The sequence below is a fragment of the Neopsephotus bourkii genome, unplaced genomic scaffold (genome assembly GCF_033783945.1).
Source record: "Neopsephotus bourkii isolate Nb327-2 ecotype Australia unplaced genomic scaffold, CSIRO-AGI_Nbou_v1 NB_53, whole genome shotgun sequence".
Taxonomy (NCBI): Eukaryota; Metazoa; Chordata; class Aves; order Psittaciformes; family Psittacidae; genus Neopsephotus; species Neopsephotus bourkii.
Genome location: NW_026900570.1, coordinates 9,088,462 through 9,105,364, shown reverse-complemented (window position 1 = coordinate 9,105,364; position 16,903 = coordinate 9,088,462). Strand labels below are relative to the sequence as shown.

Here is a 16,903-nt window from a genome sequence, read left to right as displayed (position 1 = left end):
GCAGCCCAGTCCCTGGGCCTCCACATATCACTTATCAGGACAGAAAGGTATAGATATACACAGGTAAGTTTCCACTATATAAGCTAACCTGATCAAGTGAGAAGCCAAAGAAAGATAGAGTATTCTCAAGCCTACCTATTCAGAAACATTCTGGAAATGCAAGGCAAATCAACAAGCAAGGGAGCACGATGATCAGAGGTCAGCAAACCATCTTTTTTCTTCCCCTCATACAACATCACAGCTTACACAGTTCAGATGCCATAACTGTCATCTTAAATGATTCTCAGTCCCCTTCTACCCAAGTCATCTGGGTTACCTCGAATTACAGTAATTACAGGAGACTATCCTCCAGCAACAATTCAGGCTGACTTTGCCAATTTTGCAGTAAAGTGAAGTTAAGGCACTGAGAGGCAGTTACAGTCTCAGCTGCACCTCCAGTGTTGTTTGGCTTAGGGATGGTAATGAAGAGCTGTTGGTGGTAACATCTCGTATCACTCCAGCCAGATTTGCAGGAAGATTGCTGCCGTGCTTGTATCTAAGAGAAATTTCATTCCCTTGAGGACGACCTCCTGTCAGAAGGGAAGTAGCCTTGATCCCCTGTAGCACTACCCTCCTCTTATATTGACCCATCCAGTTTATTCACTAAACTTTCCAGGGTACTGTTTCCATACTTGCCAACATCTTCAAAATTTCTGGTCTGTCACTCCATGCTTACTTAATGCTAATTATTAGGTAACAGTCACTTTGCTTCAACTTATTCCTAACAGCAATGCAAGACAATGAAACTCTATTCACATATGAACAGGTAAACTCAAAGTTTTTATAGTATGTCTGGGTCCAGCTCTGTTACGTATTGAAAATGCCCAACCCCTGACCTGTAACTAAAAAAAAAAAACCAAACCAAAAACCAAAAACCAACCAAAAACCAAAAAGAAAACCAAAGCTGAAAAAAATCACCCCAAAGCCAAAATAAGGAAAAATAAAAGAGAGAAACTTTTTCCTAAATCATAAACTACTAAAAGACTTTGGAAGTGAACTAGTACATGGGCTCATGCCAAAACACAGACAAACACCATGTAATACTTCATCACCTCAATTAATCGGTCTCCAGCTTTTAGTCTCCCATCTTGAATAGCTGCACCTCTCGGAAGGATGTTTTTCACATAAATTGGAGCAGAGCCACCAATTGGGACATCTCTTGAAGTAATGCTAAAGCCCAAGCCTTCTGTACCTGCATAAAGAATGTAGAATATTACTCGTTAAATGCACATTAATATTACATATTATTTTTATCCAGCAGAATGTATGTATACCTCACTGACACAATCCATGAAAATACATATATAAGATGTAAGAATTACTGCATGTCAAAAAAAGAGAAAAAAGGCATATATAGGAACGCTATAGCTGAAGCACTGAGTCTTGGCACAGGTGGCTCAGCAGGCCCTCCTTGCAACTTGCTGTTCTGACGATTTTCAAGCCATTGCCATATTTCCAACTTTCTATTTCAGATGAGCTGAGTGACAAGGAATCAGAACAAAGCATATCTGATATCCTATCACTGTCTTCCCCATTGTCAATCCTCATCTCATCAGTGATCCTTTCTTTTTTGCAATCCTTTCAGCAATGTCAGTTGGCCAACACTGCTGGCCATGGGGCTTTTCTGGCTCATTTATGGACACCGTGGACACTTATGGGCAGGTGACAGTCAGAACCAGAGATCAATGGTCTAATTCCTCCTGCTCCAAGGGACCATACTGTCCTTGACTGACCATTTCTGTCAACAGCTCCTCTGCCTGGGGCTTCACCCTGGCTCTCACTGTGTTCCACCCCACATTCTGTCACACAGGGAGCAGAGCCAGGCTGCCTCTTCTGAGGTACTGCTGTGCATCCAGGTGACCACCTATGCTTGGCTAAGACTGACTGAGGCAAAACAGAGACATTTAAGATGACCTGGAGAAATACAGAAAAGAGGTCAGAGAAATTATGCCCACAACTATTTACTGAAGTGTAACTTAGAACCCTACCAACTCTGGGATGCACAAGCTGAGAGGACAATCAAGCCTTTCTTACTATGCAGAAAGCTCATCTGTGATCCCTTTTTTAATGCGATCTACCCAGTGTTATCAACAACCTTTGAAACTCAACACTGAACACCCATCCCCCCAGCACTGCATATTAGGTGTATTGTGTAGGACACAATCTAGCATGAAACCAGACAGCCATTCAGTGGACAACATCCCTGACAGTGTCAGCATCTGCAAGTTCAACATGAAACATCTCATGTAGACATCATATGTCAACATATGTCTACAGTTCAAATTCACTAGTTAGGCATATGCATGTCCAGCCTACATTTAATCTGATCTACTATGGCAACTTGCAGTTAGGACTCAGCAATATCAGATAAGGTCCCTGAAAGTTGCACAACATACCCCTTTGCATAAAAATCACAGGGAAAGACAGAAGATGAGCTTTTATGCAACAATCCTCAGCTATGAGCCCTGAGAAGCTAAAAACAACCTATGTGAAAAATACACAACTACAGAACCATTTGAGGATTGTATTGGGTCTCCATGATGACGTTTTGGTAGCAGGTGGGCTACAGAGATGGCTTCTGTGAGAAGCTGTGAGAAGCTTCCCCCACATCTGATAGATCCAATGCCAGCTGGACCTGCCACTGATCAAGGCCAAGCCCATCAGTGATGGTGATAGTGCTTCTGGGATAGCATATTTAAGAAAGTGGGGAAATAACTGCTGTGAAACAGTAGCTGGAGAGAGGAGTGACAATGTATGAAACAGGAGCTCTCCAGACCCCAAGGTCAATGAAGGAAGAGGGAAAGGAAGTGCTCCAGGCACCAGAGCAGAGATTCCCCTGCAGCCCATGGTGAGGCAGCTATGCCCTGCAGCCCATGAAGACCCATGGTAGAACAAAGATATCCACCTGCGGCTCATGGAGGAACTCACACTGGAGCTGGGGTATGCCCAAAGGAGGCTGTGACCCTGTGGGCAACCCACACAGGAGAAGGCTTCTGCCAGGACCTATGGTCCCATGGAGAGAGGAGCCTACACTGGAGCAGGTTTGGTGGCAGGAGCTGTGACCCCATGGGGGACCCAAACTGGAGCAGTTTGTTCCTGAAGGACTGCACCTATGGAAGGGACCCCAGCCTGGAGCAGGGCAAGGGTGTGCAGAGTCCTCCCCTGAGGAGGAAACAGCGGCAGAGACAACGTGTGATAAACCTACTGCAGTCCCCATTCCTCATCACCCTATGCTGCTGGGGAGGAGCAGGGAAGTAGAGAATCTGGGAGAAAAGATGAGCCCAGGAAGGGAGGGGTGGGGGAAAGGTGTTTTAAGGTTTGGTTTTAATTCTCATTATCCTAGTCTGATTTGACTGGTAAAAAATTAAATCAATTTTCCCAAGTTGAGTCTATTAATGACAGGAACTGCTTAGTGATCTCTCCCTGTCATTATCTTGACCCATGAGCTTTTCATTATATTTTCTCTCCCCTGTCTAACTGTGGAGGGGAGTGACAGAGTAGCTTTGGCAGGCACCTGGTGCCCAGCCAGGGTCAACCCACTACAAGGTTAAAGCCTGAATTAGTTTCTGTCTTAAGTCTACGTTTTTATTGAGCAGATCAAAATTCACATGTGAAAAGGAAGCTGGAGTCCACTACAGTCATCAGTAGTCTGCACAGAGATTTACAAACACACAACTACATTTGGTCAAAATTTAGTATAATATATTTTAGTATCAAGATGGTAATCATACTAAGAAGTAAACTGATATAGGCAACAAGGCTGGGGATGACATAACCTTTCAAAATCTGCATTTTAAACATATGTAAATCCTCACATACATACAGCATGTGCATCCAGCTCGTATTGTTCAGGAAATTTGGATCAAATCCTCCAGGCTAACTATTGTGAGACAACCTCCCTTCCTTCTGCAGCATTCAAGATAGCTGAAAAGCACATTTGAATTTGAAAGTCTTCATCCATTTTCAGGTTGATATAAATTTTATCAGTGCTATTACACAGAGATGAAAAAAATATTAGATCTCATAACATCCATATTTTACTTTAGAGACCTCACAATTTTAAAGATGCTTCAAATGTTCATAGAGCTTTCTAGCTCCTTGCAAAATGTAAAGATAATCCATGTAAGTTGCTTTTCTAAGTCACATCTCAGTTTTTTATGGAATTTATCTTTTTCTTCTTTTTAGAATTTGTGTTGAATACTGCTTTTTGGGTACAGGTTTTGTCTGCTAAAATTTCTAAAGTAATATCAGAACACAACTGCACACCCAGGACAGTATTTCATTATTAATAAGCTTAATCCCCATAGCCTGATTATGGCATCATTACAAATGTCTGGTTCACACACTTCACTTTAAACCCCCACAGAAAAAACAGAAGTTGAAATGTTCACATTACAAACGCACACAGGATATAAATTTGGGCTGTGGCATTTTCTGCTGTCAAATCTCCAGAAAGCCTTTACCAAAGCCAGCAGAATGCCACAAATCCACACTGAGCCCAGATATTAGCAGAAGAAAATTCTAATTACTTGTTTCTGTGGAAAGAAGGAGCATCAACTCTTCTGTTTTGTTATGCTGTTCTGTACAGCTTTGCATGAGGCAGCTTTTGAGTGTCATTTTCTTTTTGCCTTTTTTCTGCTTCAATTTACTATTCATGTACTTTAGCTGCCCTTAGCTGTATAATACAGCTTTATAAACTCCTATGCTTATCATATATAAATTAGAAGTTCACAATACTGGGAAATAGATACGTTCAACCGAGGCAAAAAAATAAATATGACTTCTGTGACTAGATTGATCTTAGTTTTTTTCTTTTTATACACTTAACTGATTTAAGTTATCTTTATGCATTTCAGTTCTCCTGTTGATAGAAATGAATATAAGAACTTAGTATCTCCCTGCTGCTAAAATGTTTTCAATTCTTAGGGTGTAAACTCCATTATAATAATGATAGAACTGTGCAAACATACTGCAGGCTCCTCTGATACCTGATTTATACTAGCAATATGAGAGAAACTGGACACATGTACAGGCTGAACCAGAACACGAGTAGAAAATAGAAGGAATGTCCATCTTTCTGAAAACACAGGGGTCATTCTACTCAAATCTAGAAGCTTTACTTTGCAAGGTCTAGATTATTTAAGCTATGTTCAACTTCTCTTTTAGAGATTTTTAAAAAGAGAGAGAGTAGAAAACATCTTCCTTCTGCTATAGCTGTCACCTCTGACAATGATCAGCTAACACTGATTGACAATAACATTTTTAAGTTACCCTCTAATTTGTGTAGTTCAAATTCTTAGGCTTCTTTGATAAATCAGTAGCTCTCTCGACAAGTTAGAGCTCCCTTTTTTCTTGACTGTGATGCTGAGCACGCCTTCTAAATTCACATTACCCTCAAGAGCTCAGCTGAGCTGAAGACAAAGTAGTTTTAAGTGAACAAAAAAAGCAGTTACGATAGTGAAAGAACTATGTTGTACAAACAGAAGAGGGACATATTTGAGGTTTCAGTTGCTGTTTTAGATGAAAAATGTTCTAGTAGCATTAAGGCAGGGGAGATGACAGACATACTTTCATGTAACAGCATACATTCAAAATTAACATCGTCATCCTATTTGGGATCAGACTGATCACAAACTGATAGGATGTTAAAAAACGCATTAAATCTTACTAGAGGTGGCTAGACTTTCTGCTATCTCCCAGTGAAGAAGTATTATATTTCTCACTAATGCTAGGGTTATCTTCTTGATTGTGGAAAGAGTGTCTCTGGCATAAAGTTTCCATCTTTCTAAGGCTTGTCTGCACAAAAAACTGTATTCCTCATCCAGCACCAGCTACAGGTCGAAATTCTCAGCAGCAAAATGCACTGCTGGGTAGAAACACTGTCAGGACACAAGAGAAAAATCAAGCATAACCTCTACACTACTTCCAGTGCTTTCATGTCCCTCTCAAAGTGACATCAGTTCAGAGACCAAATAAGGAATATTTGAAGGACCTACACTGTCAACTTCTTAGGACCTATACTGTCAACTTATTAGGATACATCTCATACAGTTTTCTTCCCTTTCAGGTTTGCAAGCAGAGCTAGAAGTAAGTCATACTTTTCTCTCTCCTCTAAATTAAGAAAATGCAGATGAGTTCTCAGGTACTTCAGTACAGATCTCCTTAAATAAAATAATAATAATAATCATCATCATCATCACCATCATCATCTCACTTCTAAAACAATAGAAAATGTTGATAACCAGACAACTGGGCGACAGATTTGTTAGTACTTATGCAAGAAAAGCAGAGAACATTTCAGAACAATCTAAATATGGAAAATCCATGTGGGTGAACAGTCCTCCAAGGGAATAAAGGATTGTGCAGATAAAGGACAAGTGCAGATTACTTACGAAAGACAAAGAACACACTCTGTCTTTCCTAAGTGACACATTTTTATGTAGCTAAGTGATTGGGAACAATTTTATTTCTCCCAGCAAAGCTGATCAACCCAATAGAAACATTCACCCCTTTTTGCTACAGCCTACTAATAAAGCGATCACAAGTGTTTCTAAAAAACGGGAAGATGAAACCTGATGCAGTTTACTTTTCTTCAGAGGCTAATAACACCCAAAATTGTTTGCTTCCCCTTTTGAATCTCATTTCTCAAGGTCACTTCAGTAATTTAGGAATGCTTCATTTCAAAAGTGACAAAAAGCCCTACTGCATCTGAACAGGAATCCTAAAATCAGTCTAAGAGAACACATCACTTCAAAACAAATTTTAAATAAAATTCAGAATGTCAATTTGAAGTCTGGCTCAAGAAATTGTATGGGAAAACAGGCGAATATGATGAAAAATGCATGTAAATCTGCACACTTTAGATACATGATACAGACAAGTTCAGGGTCCTGTCTTATACGCTCTGCTACATAAACACAAGTAAAACAAGTAATCATCCACATATATGCTTTACTCCATAACAAATATTATGCAATTTTAAATTAGTGTACTTTCAGACTTTCTACTGCACATTATTTGTGTTTCTAATGACTTCTTGCAGGAAGCAACTTAGATACCGCAGGGCTAACTATCACTGTGCCATAACCCTGAATGCCCAGTCACGTGGTGGGACATGCATCATTTAAGCTTAGCTTTGTATATAAGATGGAGCATTATTAAATCCTCAAGCCAAATGGCAATCCAACAAGAATTTCTGAAGAGCAACAAGTGTCATAATCCTCTTCCTATCTACAATGTAACTATTTTTCTCTGCTGCATTGCACAAAGTTGTCTCCCTCCTCTCAGGATTCACCATCTCCTAGAACACAGCTCCTATTTCATTTCTGTGATGCACCTGGGATTCCTACAGCTTTCATGCTGTACGGTATCCTGCAGCTGTGTCACTTTTTTCTTTCTCTTTAAGCTACGCTATTTTGCAGAAGACAAAAACTCTTTGGGCCATAAAGGAGGAGACGATTGCAACTCCCATGACTGGTAGTTAAGTTGCTCTCTGAAAGCGGGAGATGTGGACTGAAGTCCTCACGCACTCAATACTTCAGACAAAAAACAGCATTATATTCTGTGGAACTAGGACCAACTTAAAAAACAAAAGCTCGGTTTTCACCTTTTACCTCAAGAATTATATATGTGTGTGTGTGTATATATATATAAACATATGTAATATGTTTATATGTAGTTATAGATAGAAAACATCTGATGTAATGAACATTATACTTAAGGGCTAACAAATAAAACTAAGCTAATTTTAAAACTGAGTACTTCAGGCTGATCTTAGTACAGCAGTTTCATATAAACTTATTATATACATATATACTTAGTTTCATATATACTGTTATAACACATTGTGCAATTAAAAAGCAGTCTTTTCAATCCTTTAGCAAGTATCAGGCTAAACACTGTGAGTTATGCAGTGATCAAAGACTAAGCTTTAGAATCATTTGTTGTATAATTGGTTATTTATTATTTAATAAGCGCTGGATTAAATTTCTCTCTATTGCATTGGCTTGAACCCTTGCAGTCAAATTAAAAAAACCCTGGAATTGTCCTGGTGTAAATGAGGTTAAAATTTGTTCTAACACTCTGTGTGTTATATCAGTGGTCTTATTTTCTCTATATATTAGCTGTAAAGAACTGTTTTTATTTATTTATACTTACTGTGTATCAGCTTACACCAAAACACATGCAAACACAGTCTCACTGTCATGTCTTGCACTATCTTAATTTGTGTGAGCTATTAAGCCAGACTGTTATACAGCCTTAATGGCATTAGAATATCAGCAATAACCCCTACATCTATATGCTAAAAGTTCAGGCCCTGACCTTTAAGGAAAGATAAACAGATATCCATTTTCATTTAGAAAAGCCAACAAACATTCTGCATTGACTGAAACATATGACTGACCTTCTCATCTGACTTTATTAAACAGCTAAATCCTATGAAAGATCAGGTTATTTTAAAATGCCAAAACAGCAATAAATATTAAGAAATCATAATTACAGAAGCACATACTGTAGGGTTATCTTATCATGTCAGTTTGTATAATAAAGCTCATGCAATATACAGAAACACTGCTATAATAAAGAAGGTCTGTCTGTATTGATAAAAAGTCAATTCTTATACAGTACATCAGTAATCAGAATGCACAGGTTAAATCCAAAGTGAATTTCAAGATGAAGCTTTACATGCTGGTATGCCTTAATGTACCCTACAAGGAGTTTTTAATCTAATGATGGTAACTGGTGAAATAGCTGCTGTCTGTTAGCTACAGAGAAAGCACGTTTGTTAAATATCTATAAAGCCTGTCTTATTACAACATCCTTCATTAGAAATAATCAAAGACAGTCAACATCCCTATTGCACTCATATTTATAACAACTACTTGGGGGCATCCTTAAGTGTTTCACTTCTTTTGTTTCTCCACATGTATGTTTCAGAGTTGTCAAATGACAGCCAGACTGGGAGGACATGTCTCATTCTACTATGGATATTAACAAATGAAAGACATCAGTGATAAAAACCCTAAAAATTACCATGCACAAAACACAGTACACTAAATAGTTTCTGTCTGTCTATAAGCTGAGCTAGATGCCATTTCTTTATAAGTAGTATCTTCATGTAAGAAAACTGTTAAGCACAAATATTCCCTCTAAACTTCTGAAATATATTCTAGATATGTATTTCAAAGCTTTTACTAGTGCAACAGCCATCAAGCTCCTCTGGTGTGAACTAGATGTTAAAGTACCATATAGATCACTTTCCATCAACAGCTAGCAATCATCTCCTTCATTCCAAAACCATCTAATATATTGCTACCAACAAAGCTAAATTACATTATAGAAATGGGGAGAGTATTTATGAAACACCATTCAGTGCAAGATGTCCAAAACATAACCTCATATCACAGTCAAAGGATCCATAACGTATGAAATTGCATTCTCGCATCTTGTGAGCGGTTACAATGCCACATTTGTTTAGCTCAAAAATACTTTGTTTTGATATTCTGAATTCATTTCTTGGTGCTTTTAAATTATATAAAATACATATTTCCATTCCTGGTTAAGAATCCTTTTATGTAATGTCCGAGTGGTATTTCTATAGGCTTCTGCAGACACAAAAATTAGATAAAAATCACTGTAGTGACTGAGAGCGTATTTGTAAGCACAGTGATTCCTCACTCAGCCAGTAAGTTTTTCCAAGCATGCTGATATGAGTTGATGGTCTAAAGAATTTCTTGAAGGAGCATCAACAACAGAAGCAAACTGTCAACTCAACCTTATGTCACCCAAGTTTGTAGAGCTCAAAATTCAGCAACCAGAAAGAAGCAATCTGGTGGCTCATGTGAAGTTCATGGAAAGGAACACGTAATGATAATGGGACAAGTAGCCTTGTACCTCTGAAACTGTGAAATCTCTACCATTCAATGTACTATCTTAAATACCTTTTGATAAAAAGATTAATTAATAACAATTATTAACACTAAGGACATACAATATTGTAAGGGGAATGTATTTGAGTTTATAAATAATACTGGCAAATGGGTAAACTTTTTGCTGTGTAATGTACAGCCTAATCTTGCTGCCAGAGGTCAAATTATATCTAACATTAAACATGTTCATTTTAATACCAGAAAGCTTACTGCATGCATAATCCTTTTAAAAAATCATTTCTCAAGAGCTAAGAAATACTTACATCTTAATGGCTTTTTGTTATACTTCAAATTATCTTAAAAGCATCTACATCATAACTACAGAAAAAAAAAACCAAATTTCTCGCATAGGACATTTAACACATCATAAAAATTCCACAGATGTACCAATGCATCTACATATGCACATATAACACAGATATTGACATAGGCACTCACTACTTCCTCCTCTGTCCTTAAATAGTCTCTCACCCCATTTAAATTACATTAGCATAAAGGCCAAAATAGGAAATAACACATCTCAACCATTTAAACAAAGACTTTCACATCCCTGTGGAATAAAGAAAAGCATTAGCTGGAAATTATGAAGTCCAATTTATCAAGTGGATCCAACACACTCTTTAAATCTAATGGCAAAACTAGTTACTCAGTTTGAAAAGTCATGGTAACTGTAAAGTACAGAATATGGGCCATTTTAGCTTACTTATTTATATTTAAGTAGTTCACCACTCCCTGGGTCTTGGCCAACAGAATTTATAGCACTTACAGCACTCCTCTGTTACTTGAGAGACAATGTTAAGGCACTTTTCAAAACAGCCTTTTGCGAACACACCACACACACCAAATGCACAGCTGGACTCCTGGACATGCTATCAGGGACAACTCAACTCGTGGCTTCAAAATCAACTCATCATATTCCCCATACTACTGCCAGCTGTCTTGCCCAATACAATCACACTGGACACATGAACATAAACTATGCACACATACCTCATGCTCTATGAGGAGCACACCAATGCCTTACCTTTTCTCAGCTGTATACTGAGCCTCTTCCCTATCTTTTTGGTGTTATACCCACTGTTTGCAGTGGACGTAAGAACTTTCTGAGGTGATGGTACCAGGCCAGAGGGTGGTTTCCCTGATGAATTCACACTATGAGGTAGCTGCGAGTAGGAGTCTGTCTGATCGGACTGGTTGCCCGCTCGAGACATTCTTTGTAATGTGTGAAGTCCAGAATTGTTAATACTTTTGCTGTCAGCATACTGGGCATCAGGGCTGAACCGGCTAGAGTAATACGTGTTCTTCTCGCTTTGGGACAACTGTTCATACTGCTCTTTATTTGCCGCAGGGACCACATGGAACCAAATGAATGGCGTACGCATGGCTTGGCGAAACATATGCTGTGCTCTAGGTTTAAAAATGAACAGAAAATTGGCAAATTAGGACTGCAGACTACAAGACATTGTAAGCATAATTACTAATGTTAATTAAGCAACATGAGCTGACAGACACACTGCACTCAAGCATAAAGCATTAAACTTGAATCTGTTCCCTAGTCTACTTGGTATGCTTTTGGCTAAGTTTTATTGCCATAGGGCAACACAATGGTTAAATATGCTTAACAACTAACACACCAAACACTGGATTTGGAAAAGCAAAGATTTTAACCACAATCTTCAAATGCAGAGAGTTCTATGGCAGGACTGCAGTGTCCTTTTGTTTTGAAACTTGATAATTGTGATAACTGTAATAACAGTAGTCACAGTGACAACAGAATTATTAAAATGAAATTACCCTTTATACAAAGACTATATATTTCCATCAATTTCTGAGCATATATGCAGTCTGCAAGAAGTCTAGTTTACACTTTTAGTAGTCTTTCAGAATAAAATATAAAGGAATAGGAAAAAAAGCTTAACCCTGCACAAACAGACATTGGGCTCCAGGTCACAATCTAAAGTACAAAAAGTTAACAACTCTCTTCATAAACTTTACGAACTGTGATACAGAATCATAAAACAAGCAGAGACAAACAACTTTCAAGCCTAGGGTACAGGGTCATGTTCCAATCAGGTTACTGTCAAAGAAATAATAAGCACACCTCAAATACGTGTTGAGCGAAAGACAATCAGAATACATTATATTCCTCTGGCCCTTAACACGTTAGGGTTTTCTGAACAATATTTTAATCTTTGAAAACCCTAATTTTCTGCATACCTCTTTTCTACTTTCTCTTTCAATTATCTGTGTGTGAACTACAACCTGATTTCACTTTTAAAAAATCTCTCTGATTCACCACTGTGGGATTATATCAAGTTCAGGCATCCACTGAGCAAATATTCATGATCTCTCAAAACTTTTCTAGGAATTTTCTTCTAAACAGTAACTTTAATTCTCAGGCACACAATACCACAGGTGTTTTTAAAATGTGAAAAATAAAATTTCCATGGTGTCCAGTTATGTTGAACATGATGCAGTGCAAGCATAAGAGCAAAAGTCATCTGGGAATTTCAGGATAAACAGTTTACCAATGCAAGAAGAAAGACATCTGTAATGTGCAAAACCAATCAAAGAAAAAGTGCTTATACTCTAATGACAATAATTATCCTGGTTTCTTCAAAGTTTGGCTAATTAAAAGCCTCTAATGTCCTTTAGTGTAACTCTTCTTTACCAAAAGGCAAGCTTAGTCAATATTCTCTTACTTTCCTCAAATTACTGCAAGGTGCAGTGTAAAAAGGTTAAATAATGCAAAGTAATGTGTGGCAGGTACACTTACTGTTCAAATCTCCTATTCCGAAGGTCTCCATCGTTAATCCTGACAATACAATCGTTCTCACGAAAAAGGTTTTCTTGCTCAGCTTTTCCACCCTTCTCCAATCGCTTCACAAGCAGCCCAAGGGTTCTGGAACATTAAGATTATGAATTATTACTGTTTGAAAAATTTGCAGCAGAGAAAATCCTACTGAAATAATATTTTATCACAGTAACATCTAAATCTTAAACCCTCTTTACTTGGAAGTAGGATACCATAGTTTCAAATAATTTAAGCATTACCTGAATTATTATCCTTTCTAAATGAAACAAAAGGCCTAGGTGAATCAAGCACGTAATTTAAAAGAAAGAATGAACAGCATGATGATCACATATCCATTCTTGCCAAAGGTCGAGATTTCTGAGCAAAAGCTCCAAGAATTTGAACACACCTGAAAGCCAGCATATTTTCTGCTAGTTAACTGAAGTTGAACAGGTTTTACTTAAAGTTTGGATTTCCAAATTAGCAGAAAATACCACAGTTAACTACTGCTTCTGTGCAAATAAAAGGTGAGGTCATCTCACATAATAAGCAGCCTATAAGGAAGGGATGAAGAAATGATTCAGGAACTTCACACAAACCAGGTGCTTCTATTTTTAAACCTGTTTTTTTTTAACTAAAGGGCAAAGAGGAAATTAAAAATGTAAATACCATTTTTAACTCAGCATATTATCTTAAATTGTTTAAGTGATAACTGAAGACAATTACCATTTGACAGCTTCTGTGCAGTGAGTTGGTCACCATCTTAAAGACTTTGTTGAGAGAAAAGGTAAAGAAATATTCAACCTGAGTTTATTCAATGGATCCTGAAAAGATTTCTGAGCTACTCTTAGGATTGGATGTTTCTATACCTGAATTCTAGATTTGAAGAAGGACTCAGTCTTCTGAATTATTCTTGCATCTACACTGAGCTTGATTTTTTTTCAAGAAGATCAGCTTTACATTGAAAACCCACAGGATGTATCAGTGGGTCAGGTTCACATCATCCAAGTCAACAGCATTACTTTTTCAGGTGTCATTTTAAGGCACAGCATGAAAAATACTTGGTTGTTTGCCAGGATATGCAAGACCACCCATGTCTTTTAGCACAAAACTTTCAATGATCATAGCACTTCAGGTTCACACATACCTCAAAGTAAATGAGCGGTCAATGATGCTTGAAAGGACTCTTCATATGCTCAAAAGTTATCTATGCACTTGAGCACTTCATCAACAGGGTCAGAAAAACAAAACTAATTTATTTCTTCCACTTTAAATTTTTCATTTACCAATATATCATCAATATATGCAAATAAGACATTTATTTTAAAGAACAGAAGACATTTATTTTAAAGAACAGTCATGCGCTTTCTCCTACAAGGCAGATAAAGGAGTAAGAGAAACGATCCTAGTAGTATGTCCACACCTATAGACATTAAGATATGATGTTTACATACATGTAAACAGACTGTGAGGAGAAAAACAACACAAAGCATTTTGACAACACAAATCATCAAATGAAGCTTGATTAACATATTAACATTTAAGTGATACTATTCTGTTTCTAACTGATATGGAGTATTTTGCAAATACTTAACATACTGCACCTTTGACCTCACCAGGGGTCCCATCAGAGGAAAACATTTTCCACCTTCATTTGGTTCCCAATGGACTGCTTGGTTGCAGTCACTGCTGTTAACTGTGCCTGTGCTTGACTTTAGCTCAGCTGCTGCAATAAGCAATGTCTCTTTGCAATAACACTGGTGAGCACAAGCACCAGAAAAATTTTATAAATCTAATGTATCACTTCTCTAGATTACATGCATTTCAGAAAATACCAGCGTGTATCTAGTTCTATCTCTCCCCATTCCAAGCTGGTATGCTTTTGGTTTGGAAAGCTCAACCTTTTGTAGATTCCTTCCACCAAACCATTTCCCACTGAAAAGGAAAATAATATAAGCAAAACTAATTTCCCAACATTTCCCAAAACAAAACCAGTTCTTCCATGTTTGTTTTGTTGTTGTTGATGGGTTTTGTTTTAGTTCTAGTGAAATACCTTGTATTAACTAGACATTTTAGGTGGTTTTCTGTTTGCATTTCCCACAATCCTATAATCATTTGCTTGACAAAAATTCAAAATGTCCCCAACATTCACACACTAACCCAATTTACCATGTTGTGCTCCATTTTTCTTACTAACATTTGCTGATAATTATGAAAGTATGTTGTCACAGGAAACAAAAGAAAACTATTTTTAAAAATATTGATTCAATCTCTTTTTCCCTCTGTTCACTAAAATAACAATCTCTGATTTTTAAAACTTACAATTATAAAAAATAAAACTTTATAGATTACTAATTGCAGAAAGCACTGAAATAAGTTATGAATGTTAATGATAAAAAGAAAAAATACTTCTATGGCTTCACAACATATTTTTATCAGAATTATAGCTTTCATACATATAAAACTGATGGTTAGAAAACAAGTTTATGAGTTTTTCACTTGTGAGTTATTGAATTTCTCTGAGGAGCCCCAAAGTGAAGTTCCTGAAGAGGATTATCTCTAAATGGGGAAAGGATAAATAAGCAAGAAAATATGAACTTGGGAATGCTACGTTTAAAAGAAGACAACCACAATATTTGAGGGGGAGAAGAAGGAATTGTGTCTACTCTTGCTTTTCTTTCACTTCATGCCCAAAAGCTCTTGGATGCAGGTGTGCTCCTGTGTAATGACCATAGACAATTGAGAATTTGGATGTGCATGCAATGCTTGCATGAGAGCATATCCAGTATTTTGTTTATATGGCTAAATATGAAAAATACTAAAATATCAGTATACTAAATATCAAAACATATTCTACACAAAGTACAACACTCCAAGTTAATACTATGATAATACACTATAGAAAATATATGATTCTTTCATCCCAATATCTCTACATACTTGTGATTACAAAATAATTGGTTTATCAGTGGTTTTTGCATAGCACTTTTCTTGAAATGTTGCTATTATGTCGCATTCTGAAATTATACTAATAATAGTTTTTCATTTGCTAAATGTACTTCACCTAAGCTTTCAAATCTACGAAAAATAATACTAACCCTTATCAATAGTAAAACAATGTAACATACAAACTACCAGTCAAAATTGCAAATAATCTCATTAAACAAAGGCTACAAGTTCTATTAATGCAGCATTGCTCATCTCAGACACAACATAGGCTGCTCACGAGGATTCTGCTTTTTAACAAATGTTAGAGTTAGGTTAACCAAGCTATATAAAGCTAAAGTCACTGAGAACTGGTTTAAGGCTGGACAAATAACCTGAGTCAAATGTGAAACCAGGATCCCCACAATGCCTTTTAACTTATTTATTTTTTTATATATAAACACATACAGCAAAAAAATCCTTTAGACACAGTTCCAGAAACAATTTCCCAAATGCAATCTTGCAAAGGAGAGAACTCTCTTCCAGAAGTTGCAGAAAATATATGTTCATGAAAATTGTTTGTGGTTAGATGTCAGAATATGACTCTAAAAAAAGGCATTATGGGAATTCATGTTGTTTGTTGCAGTAACTGGAGAAAAACAAAGTAGGCTTGATATTGCAAATATGCAATAACTTAAAGACTAATTAGATTTTCTTTTCCTGCTGTATGCTACCATCATTAATCCTGGTAAGTGAAAATGTAGCTCTACTACAGTTTCTATATTGTTTTCCACATTAGGAAAACATAAATTCTGAAAGCCTGTAAAGTAATCTAGTATAAAATACAAAAGCCAGTTTATATATTTGTTTAAGTACAACCAAATAGCATAGAAACATATGGGTGCATTTGAATTTGCTTAATCTTTCTCAGTTAAAGGAAGTCAACATGTTTTCTAACATAAATTCTTCCACTGTATGCGTATTAAACTATAACTTTTCAAGAATGAGATTCAATATTGTTCTGCAAGATACTCTGCAATTCTACAACTCTATTGAAACAATAATTACAAATGGAAATTTGGTACCTGCACTGTTTTAGACTAACATTAGCTGACACAGGGACAGAAGGGAAACAGTACCAAAGCACAGAGCTCAGTCTTTGTATTTGCTTTAAATATCTAATTGGGAATGTAAACAACTTAGATTATATTAGCAT

General features: G+C 36.9%; 1 protein-coding gene across 16 annotated transcripts in view; it reads right to left on the bottom strand.

Moving 5' to 3' along the window:
• Window positions 1–16,903, bottom strand: part of PARD3 (par-3 family cell polarity regulator) — a 451,495-nt gene that overhangs the window by 197,174 nt on the left and 237,418 nt on the right. For all 16 annotated transcript variants that reach the window (XM_061349937.1, XM_061350015.1, XM_061349977.1 and 13 more), the window contains 3 exons: window positions 12,745–12,870; window positions 10,993–11,375; window positions 1,092–1,231 (listed from right to left, as the gene is read on the bottom strand). In XM_061349937.1, the coding sequence (XP_061205921.1) occupies window positions 1,092–1,231; window positions 10,993–11,375; window positions 12,745–12,870 (649 nt within the window). The remainder of the gene's footprint in view (window positions 1–1,091; window positions 1,232–10,992; window positions 11,376–12,744; window positions 12,871–16,903) is intronic.